A 10,441-nucleotide genomic window follows, 5' to 3' on the forward strand; every position below is an offset into this window, starting at 1 on the left:
GGAGGTTGCGCATTATCCTCCTCAACATCAATTTCAAGCTCAATGGAAGAAGGTTCAATAACTTCCACAAAATCATCAACAACATTACTTGGTGTGGAAGTGTTCTCAAGCTTGGAATACACCTCTTGCTCAACTTCGCCTAGGTCTTCATCCACTTCTTCTTCTTCAACAATCTCCATCCCTTCCACTTGTTGCAAAACACACTCCAACTCCTTGTTCTCAAGTTGAGATTCTAATAGCTCCTTCATGCTCCGCTCTTCGGTTGATTTTCCACATTCATCCGTGGAAATGCTTTGTTTGTGGCATGAGTCCCATGAGTCCAAATTGGCTTTAGTTTTGGCAAGGTTAGCCATGATAGCTTCGTGCCTCTTTTGGGCTTTATCTTGCTCCTTTTGAACCAAGATTGCTCTAAGCCGATCCATCGCTTCCATGAGACGATCCATTGGCTCTTGTTCTAATTGGCTAACATAAGTAGGATCATATTTCTCTTGGATTGATGGATATGGACATTCTTCTATGGAGGGTTGTGGTAGAAGGGAGAATTCATCATGTGGTTGAAAGTTTTCATTCATGGGAGGTGGTTTATCTTGGTAATGGTATGGAGGTGGTGGTTCTTGGAAGTATTGATGTTGGTATTATGGTGATTTTAAGTATGACTCATATGGTTGTTGGTATGGTGGGTATGAGTTAAGATCATATGGAGGTATTTGATGGTATGGGGCTTGTGAGTATGGTCGTTGAGGGCTTTGTTAAGGATAGGGCTCATTGGCATATGGTGGTTGTAGTTAATAACCACAAGGAGGTCTACCATAACCATTGGATTGGTATGCATCATGGAATGGTTCTTGTTCATAGTATATTGGAGGAGGTTGTTGCCATGAAGATTGATCATATGCTTGTGACTCCTCCCACCTTTGATTGTTTCATCCTTGTTGCATATTCTCATTTTAATTCCCATTTTCTACAACATAGTTAGAACCAAACTCATAGCCAAAAAGGTGAGAATTCATAGTAGCAAGAGAAAATAAAGTTAAAAACTAATAAGAAACTAAGAGAAGCAAAGTCCTAACTACTAACTCAAACAAGCAAACAAACAAAGAGCAAACTATTCACAATATTCACATATGAACAATAACCAATAATAAGCACACATTGCAATTCTCCAGCAACGGTGCCAAAAACGTGAAAGAAAGGTTATCGTCGGTTTAGAATTTCTTCTCAATAAAAGAATTTACTTCATTGCAAGTATAGTCCAAACCGACAAACAACCCTCAATCAAAGTTTAATTTTGGTTGTCACAAGTTCAACCCAATAAAAATAACCGAGAGTATTACTCCCAGGTCATTCCCCCTAGGAATTACAATCGAGTGCTCAATTATTGGTTATGAGATTCACGAGGTGGGTTGATGATAAAGAAGATAATAATCTAAATGACAATAAAATAAAGCAAACAACTAAAGATAACAAATATTAAAGAGGCATTCATGGCAAGGATTGAGAATCAAAGTTTTCTATCCTAGTCATTAATCATAACACAATAATTACCAAGAGTTAAGCCTATTACGTTATCTCCAACATTGGGAGAAAATCAATATGCCTAGTTAATCCTAATCCATAAGTAATGTTAATGGAAACAAGATTAGCTAACAACTCTAGATCACCAATGTAAATTGGGTATTAATGACTCAAGATTGCCCAATTTCTCTTTCCAAGCTAAGAATGCTCAAAAACTACTCTAGGACTAAGCCAAACATTTTATCAAACACTTGGTGTGCATAAGAATAAAAACATAATAAATTGCAAGAATAATAAAATCTAAAGCTACGTAAAGCAAGAAAATAATAATAACTAAAATAAACATCAATAAGATCAACATATCAAATTGCATCAAATGAAATTAAAAGGAACAAGAATTCAAGAACATGGAAAGTGGAAAAATAAAGAAAATAACAAGAAAAACTAAGAGAATCAAGGTGCTAGAACAATAAAGAGCAAGAAAAACTAGATCAAAATAAGAATCAAAATCAAAACCTAAGAGGAAATTAAACTAAGAACCCTAATTTCTAGAGAGAAGACGGGGCTTCTCTCTCTAGAACTAACCTAAGGCATGTTCCTATACTACACTAATTGCTCCCTCCCTTTTTCCATTCTTGATTTCTACCTCAAATAGCTTCAGAAATGAGTTGGATTTGGGCTTGGATGAGCTCTGAAATCGCCCCCAGCGTGTTCCTTTAATGAGGTCACGTGACAAGTGTCACACGTTCGCGTGGGTCACTCGTACGCGTGGCCTGGCGAATTCTTCCTCACGCGTACGCGTGAGTCATGCGTACGTGTGGCCATGGTTTTCACCAAATCCTCATTTTTTCATGAATTCTCCATTTTGTATGCTTTTTCTTTGCTTCTTCAATCCTATCTTTGCCTCCTAAGCCTAAAATCTCTAAACAAACATATCAAGGTATCAAATGGAATTAAAGTGAATTTAAATTTGGCAAATTAAGGTCCTAAAAAGCATGTTTTCAATCATTAAGTACAATTTAAGGAGAATTACAAAACCATGCTATTTTAGTGAATAAATATGAGATAAGTTGATAAGATTCACTAAATTCAACACAAGATAAACCACAAAATTGGAGTTTATCAATTGCCCTTATTATTAGGGTTTCAGTCACTTCATTAATAATTTTCGCCAATGAATGATGTCGTGAAATGTTGATTGACAACATGCATCATACCTGGCATGTCTAATTGAATATTGACCAAATACATTTATAAAAATCTATTAATTTAGTTCTTTTTCCCAATTACATAAACCTTATTCCCAATATGATCTAACGACTAAATTGATAGATTTTGAAAATATATTTGGTCAGTGTCCAATTAGATATGTTAGGTGTTATGTATATTATCAATTAACATTCTACATCATTAATCGTTGATGAAAATTGTTAATTAAGTAACTTAAAGACAAATATGATTAATTCGTAATTTCTGAAGACCACTTTAATTGATAAAATCTTTCAGGAACATTTGGAGAATGTCTCTTCTTTCACAGGCTAATTTGACTATCAACTCAAATAATGACCTTCATAATGCAATAACCTCTTAGATTTAATTATTATTATGATTTCTACATCACATCTATGATACATAGGTTAATGATTAAATAATATCATTTCTTATGACATATTAAAATTAATAAATAAAATTATGAATAAAAGACAAATAGGTCTCTAACCTTTTTTCCGTGGACATTTTCGTCCCTGACCATTGAAAAATACTTTTAAGTCCCTGACGTCCTTAAAAGTTAGACGGATCAGTCCTTCCGTCAAAATTCCTCCGTCAACCCCAACGGAAAAACTTGTCACGCGTATGCGTCGCCTGACAGATTTTCCACTCACGCGTACGTGTGACCCACGCGTACACGTCGCCATGAGTTCTCCACTACACCATAAATTTTTCGCTTTGCATACTTTTTTTTTCATTTCTTTCAAGCCATTCTTGCTTTCAAAACTTTAAATCACTCAAATAAACATATTAAGGAATCGAATGGGAGAAAAGTAAATTAAATTTAGCAATTTAGGGTGTGTTTGGCTTAGCGTTTGAAGCATCAAATGTAGGTTTAGTTTTTTTGAAAGTTTCACTTTTTAGTTTGGCTATTTTTTCTTCTTCTGAACGTAAACGTGGTTCTGCTCGTCAACCCAAGTTTAGCCAAAGCTAAAAATGATAGCTTTTGCGTTTACATTTTTATGTTAGATTGAAATTTATTTTCTATCTCCCAATTTTATACTTCATTGTTCATATGATTAATTTATTTCTCTAGTACTCTCTCATGGATATTTTTTTTGTTTATATACATTTTTACCTATTATTTTATTGTATAGAATAATAATAGTAAAATTATAGCGTACTAAAAAAGAGTATTAAGAGTACTAAAAATATCTATATAAAAATATCATAACAAATTTTTAAATTTATTTCCATCATTGTCAAGATAAATATTTAATTTTTATTATTTTTAGCACTCACTTTAATAATTGTAATTCTCGTGTACTATATTTTAGTATAATTTTTTTATAATATAAATTATGATCTCATTAAAAAAGACAAATTAAATAAAAAAATTAATCATAGGTAATAATATAATCATAAATGTTGGATTCCAAAATAATATTAAGAATAAGATTATTGAAAGTACTAGAATAAGAATACGATATAAAAGAATACTAAATTAATATTTTGATGTACAGTGCAAGGCTATAATGATGCAAAAAATAAAAAAGAAAAAAAAAAGCCGATGAAAAATGTTACTAACAGTGACTTTTAACTTTGAGAGTAGTTTCATCATGGTAACTTTCGTTAATTATGTAGAGGTTGTATCATTCTTACTTTTCTCCCATTCGATGCCTTGATATGTTTGTTTGAGTGATTTAAAGTTTTGAAAGCAAGAATGGTTTGAAAGAAATGGAAAAAAAAGCATGCAAAGTGAAGAATTAGTAAAGGAATGGGTGTTTGTTGAATTCATGGCGACGCGTACTCGTGAGTGGAAACGCGTACGCGTGACAAGCATTATGGGAGCCACGTCAGCTTTTTCCGTTCAGTCTAACGGAGGAATTTAGACGCAGGGACTGATCCGTCCAACTTTTAAGGACATCAGGAACTTAAAAGTATTTTTCAATGGTTAAGGACGAAAATATCCGCAAAAAAGTCAGAAACCTATTTATCTTCTACTTTAAAATTATTTTTAGTATATATTTTGTTATTTTTTATATTTTTATTTATTATATATTTTTTAATAATATTTTATTATTCTAATTAATAAAAACATTATAAGACGTTGACCTTTGAAAAAGATAAAAATACATTCAAAGGGATTGTGTTGAAATTTTTAGAATTTTTTAAGAATAATTTTGAGATTTTCAAAATTTTCCAGATACTATTTTATACTTCACTTGGAAATTGATTTGTCCAATTCACACATATAAACACTTCACGACCACGTATACAAATTAACATTTCACATCAGCAATCTTCATTAGTAACTAATGAAGTGGAACTATATTATGTAACAGAAATAAACCAAAACTATTTTGTGTATTTTGAAACTTGAGAGACTAAAATGCCCTATTTTAAAAATTTTTGGAACTGATTTGTGTATTTTAACCAAAAAAAAAAAGTATTTGTGTAAAGTTTATCCAACTTTCAAAACAAAGAAACTTGAGGGAAATATCAATTAATGATGATTGACAACTCTCCAAATGCCTCATCAATCGTCATCAAAGACGAGTCCCATTTTGGCTCAATATTTCATAACACAAGACATGAGAATGAAACAACCGTATTCCGCGATGGAAAACATATCCGCAAGGATCCTCTGAAAGCCGAAAGCAAGCAAACACACTGCAACTCACAAGAAAATACACGCTCAAGCACAATCCTGCACATTGGCAAACAAAATCTGATGGATGTTTCCACTGATTCAATAAGCCAGTGGAAAATCACAAGAAAAGGGAGCTGAGCCAGAAGACATATGATACACATATACATCCTGATGCATTTGTAGATGAATTTAAGAAACAATAAATCAAAGCCACTCCCACAGCCATCCAAGATGAAAATATAAGTAGAAACTCCAGACTGCCAATCGATTTAACCTCCAGAGTGGGAGGCGGGAGTCGTCTCAAAACAGCCGTCCTTGAACATATGAATATATTGTTGAGGCAAAGAGTGCTCCACCTGAAATAAAATATATTGATTAAATTTTAGAGTTGGTATTACTTCAATTCCATAGTTTGCTAATCATTTCGGCCAATTGAAGAATCCAGTTACCAAGTTTTTGAAAAGATACTAATTATGGATGGATTCCATCCACTATTGCAGGGCGCAGCATGTTATCATCATAACCAGATTCAAGCACAAACTAGACTCAAGTAGGGAACAAAGAGCATTTTACACGGTGCCTGAATAGAACCAAAAATGAATGTGAAATCATACCCAATCACCACCAGGCTCGGCACCAGGTACCAGCACATTGATCTCACTTGATTTGGCAGTAGATATGGATGTCTCTAGGGAATCTTTGCTCAAATAAAGCTGGCAGCCAGAAGTGTTGTCCACCGATATTGTTGGAGCTGAACCCTATATTAACAAAGGCAGGCATCTTAATGACTAACCACATTTGAGCTACCAAATATTTATTTAAGATCAAACCATTATCCTCTACATATCATCAGCAATATCATTTTTAAGACCGTAGGATCACCAAAGCTTCCATAACACAGGCATAATAACATCAAATTCAAACAGGCACGCCAGCATGTTGAAAGTTTTCATGGAAAGAAAAAGGGGAGGAAGGAGTTAGGGTACCTGACATTGCACCTCAACGCCATTGCAGTTTACAATCTCAAAAGCTGCAACAACATCCTACATTTTAAGGACAAATATAGATGAGAAGTTGCCTTCGAAATGATAACATAAATTGCTTCCCATGACTATTACAGAAATCTCTATTCCCATGTGTCACGCTAACCTTAAATACAACTCCCATCTTTGTGCACTTGTCAATAGTGATATTGTTGACCTTGCCTGAAAATTATAGTTGTTTCATCAAGAGACAAATTGGATAGTAAATATCATTATGTGATATAAGAAACATGTAAACAAAGAAATCATTCATGAAATAGTTGTGGTTACCTTGAATATGCAAAATCGAGTCTTTGCATCCATAAACATAAACAGACTGCTTTGCATCACAATCTTCAATGATCAAGTCCTTTTTTCCAATTTGATTCTCAACAACCCACCTACAGCAGCAGAGAATAGTAAAGGATAGAGAGATGGTATATTGACAAAGTAAAATTGACTATTTCAAATTTTCAATCATGAAATCACAATCATACACATAAATATAAAAACCTACTTGCGGCCCATTTGAAGCTCGAGCTTTGGGGGTCCTACTTTAGAAAATGCATGAGAAGCCACACGACTTTCTTTTTCACTAATGGCAACAGCTCCAGTTCTATCTGCCCGGTTTTTTGTTTTCATATCATCTGTAACCTTTCTCAAACCTGGTAGATAAGAGGTATGACTCATAAATGTTCATTCAACATTCAATCAGGAATGTAAGAGCAAAAATAAGATACCTGCAGTGACATTCCCAGTGCTGAGTTGTTGGAAAACAGCAGACATCCCATCTTTTGGCTTGGAAGATGAAGGTTGAGAAGATTCAGAACTAAAGAGAGAAGCAGGTGGAGGAGGAGGAGGAGGAGCAGCAGCAGCTTTTGTCGGAGCAATACTTTTTCCTGTTGCACTCCATACAGGGCCCAAAGGATAAAACCCCTTGACGTAATCTCTCAAACCAGGTAGATATAACTCTTTCAGAGATTTGGCCCATTCAACATGATTTGGGTCTTTGTTTCTATACTCTACAAGCACCTGATTATTTCAATATATATATATATATATAACGTCATGGCTCATGACACAACAGGCAAAATGAAAAAGGAATGTGCAAGAAAACATCTAGAAGGCTAATGCAAAATGTTCCCAAACGTTATTTGGAATCAAACACGTCTGAAGTATCTTTTTTGAGCTTATAGTGAATGAGAGGACCAGAAGTTCATGAAAAAAATATCCTAAATAATTTTACAGTTTCAGGCATGTCTGAAGTGTACCTTGTTGCTATAAAACTCAGCCATTTGCCAACTTTCTTCCACATGTGCAATGGGCATACTCATACCTTGAAACAACAAAAGGTAAATAAGATATTGAAATGTAGGTCAATGAAGAAATGTAAATCATTCATCACTTACCACAATCCTTCCCTGTAAATGCAATCCATGCTAGAGCTGAGAGGCTGTCAGCAGCAGCCTTCAAGTGGTTAAAAAAATCTGATCTCCTTCCTTCTGTCATTGCAGTAGCTTTCATGATCACTTCATTTAAAGGTTTCAGAAACTCAGCCAACCCAGCAATGTCAGGTTTCTGCACAATTAATATATGATAGATTAAGACACCAATCACAAACATGAGTACAAACACTACACAGAAAACTGTTTGCCACTTCATCCAGTTCAGTTCAGTAGCTAAGAATAATGAAAATTTCAGGCAGATAAAAAGAAAATCCAGACTAGGCCAAACACCACCTAGAATGCTATTAAAATGCATCAACGAATTAACACAGGATTGATAACATCAACGAAATTAGGGATGCATGCGCAGGAAGAAAACGGAGGTATGAAATGCGTAAGGAGAACTCACTTGACTTTGCTTGACTTTAATCAGAAGCTGCTTCTGAACAGAAAAAGCTTCGTGCAAAACCTTTGTGACGTCCAAGACTTGTCCTCCAATCTTCTCAGCGGCAGCTGAAACCCTAGCCAAATACTGGTCCATCAGATCGTCGTAAGCAACGATGGAAGGGTCGAGCGCCGCCGAATCAGGCACATCGGAAGCATCTCCCGGAGAAGCGGCAGCAGGGAATCTGGTGGATAGGGCCTCCAAGCGGACCACCGCGGATTCAAGCCTTTGTATGAGCTTCTCATCCATGGTTCTGTCTCAGTCGGACGCAGTCTTTACTCTTTCTTCTCGGATTCGATTTGATGAAATGGAAAATGGAATAGATAGATCTATCGGGTGCCGGTGACAGATGAGTTGTGATGAAAAGTGCATATATTATTGGAACTGGATTTATTGAAGTTATAGAAATAAAGGGTGAAAAAAGGCAAAGCCAAATAAAGTGTTTGGCGCGCAGGGCAGCGTTGGGTTGGGTTGGAGTCGCTTTGCTTACTGCTTACTGGTGGTGTGGCCTAAAGCCTCACTTTTGGTTCCGCCACGTGTCACTGCTTCAGCCAATCTTGGCTCATCTTGTTAAACTAGTGAACATGCTCGGGTGAGAAGTGAGAACGCATGAGAAATTAAAATTTAATATCAAACTACAACTAAATACCCATTTTGGTCCCTGAGATTCACGCGATTATTCAATTTAGTCCCTGAAATTCAAAATTACCTATAATAGTCCTCCAGATTCAAATTTAGGCACCTATATGATCCCTCGACTCTTTCCAGTGATGACTAGGCAAACGAAGTGCTGATATAGCACCTTTCCTATTACGGTGGATGATGAGTAAACGATGTCGTTTACCTTTGGTGCCCAAACAAGTCAGAAATGAAGAATAGTGGAGATAGAGGAGAAGAAGAATACTTTATTTTGGGTCTTCATCATTTTTTCTCCCTTTATATACAAAGTGACGATATTTCTGACTTGTTTGGATGACAAGGGTAAACAACATTGTTTACTCATCATCCAGCGTAGCAGGAAGGATGCCATTTCAATATTTCGTTTGTCTAGTCATTGCCGGAAAGATTCGAGGGACCACATTGGTGCTGGAACTTGAATCTGGAGGATCAGTATAAGTAATTTTGAATTTCAAGGACCAAAATGAGTAATCGCGTGAATTTCATGGACCAAAATAGAGATTTAGTCATCAAACTACTGTAAATTTCGCGCTATGTGTGGGTTAAATATTAATTTATTATAAAAATTTGTTAGTAAATATCTATTGATATTTATTGTGAGAGTTACTTAAAACGTTGATTTGGATCTGAACGTAAAGTTTTGATCCCTTTGTGAGGTAGCGTCTAACTTATTCATGCTGAAGTGTCGTCTATCCGAATTTCTCGTGAGGAAGTGGGAGGTGATACCTGCAAGAGACTCCGATGCTTAAGTTACCAAGGATTTTAGGCAGATTTTTAATAGTTTTAAACGTAAATTATACCTGATGAGTGTCAATGTATTTATAGTAGAGTCGATAACCACTTTTGTTGGAGTAGTTCTATCTTCTCTGATGGATAACTATGTCCTTTATCTTGAGAGTTTGTTGGAATCTATTTTATAGTAAAGATAGAGATTGCAGGTGAGATTCACAAAGGCAGTTACTTGCTTTGGGCAGGTAGAGCTGACCTTCTTTATTGGTGTCTGACCTCTTTAAAGAGGTCGGGTACGTTTGTGGAGGCCACCTTTCTTGGTGGGCCTTTTTGTTTATTGGGCCTAGCTTTGCTTATTGGGGCAAGTATGAACAGTGCCCCTACTTGAGTCTTGAGCCTTCTGTAGGTCGGATTCAAGCATTTTGTGACTTCTGCTTAGGCGTCGGGTGCCCCCTTCCGGAGGTCGGGTACTCAACGTGTTTGAAAATTTGAACGTTGCCTCCCTTTAAATGAGGGGCTAAGTTGACGCAGTAGTTTTCTTGAATTGCGCGCATGTCAGTTACTCCTTGTCTCTTATAAAAGCAACGTGGCCTTTCTTCTTTTCCTTTTTCCCATTTCTAAAGGCCTTTTCATTTGCTATCACTGTGAAAAAGAAAAAGCTCTTTTCTTTGTTCGTTTTGCGACTCCGTTTCTCAAGCTTTTCCGAATCTCGTCTTTCTTGAATGAATTCTTTGAAAAGGATCAT

At 35.7% G+C, this 10,441-nt stretch overlaps 1 protein-coding gene across 1 annotated transcript; it reads right to left on the reverse strand.

Annotated features, from left to right (window-relative positions):
* Positions 1–5,214: 5,214 nt before the first annotated feature.
* LOC112764539 (cyclase-associated protein 1) lies at positions 5,215–8,876 on the reverse strand. The gene is made up of 10 exons (XM_025810198.3): positions 8,254–8,876; positions 7,809–7,977; positions 7,671–7,735; positions 7,140–7,431; positions 6,917–7,064; positions 6,691–6,800; positions 6,527–6,582; positions 6,364–6,420; positions 5,992–6,135; positions 5,215–5,733 (listed from the first exon to the last, which is right to left on the reverse strand). The coding sequence occupies exons 1-10, from the start codon at positions 8,536–8,538 to the stop codon at positions 5,647–5,649; spliced, it is 1,413 nt and encodes a 470-aa protein (XP_025665983.1). The 5' UTR covers positions 8,539–8,876; the 3' UTR covers positions 5,215–5,646.
* Between the last annotated feature and the right edge of the window lie 1,565 nt (positions 8,877–10,441).

The sequence above is a fragment of the Arachis hypogaea genome, chromosome 17 (genome assembly GCF_003086295.3).
Source record: "Arachis hypogaea cultivar Tifrunner chromosome 17, arahy.Tifrunner.gnm2.J5K5, whole genome shotgun sequence".
Lineage (NCBI taxonomy): Eukaryota > Viridiplantae > Streptophyta > Magnoliopsida > Fabales > Fabaceae > Arachis > Arachis hypogaea.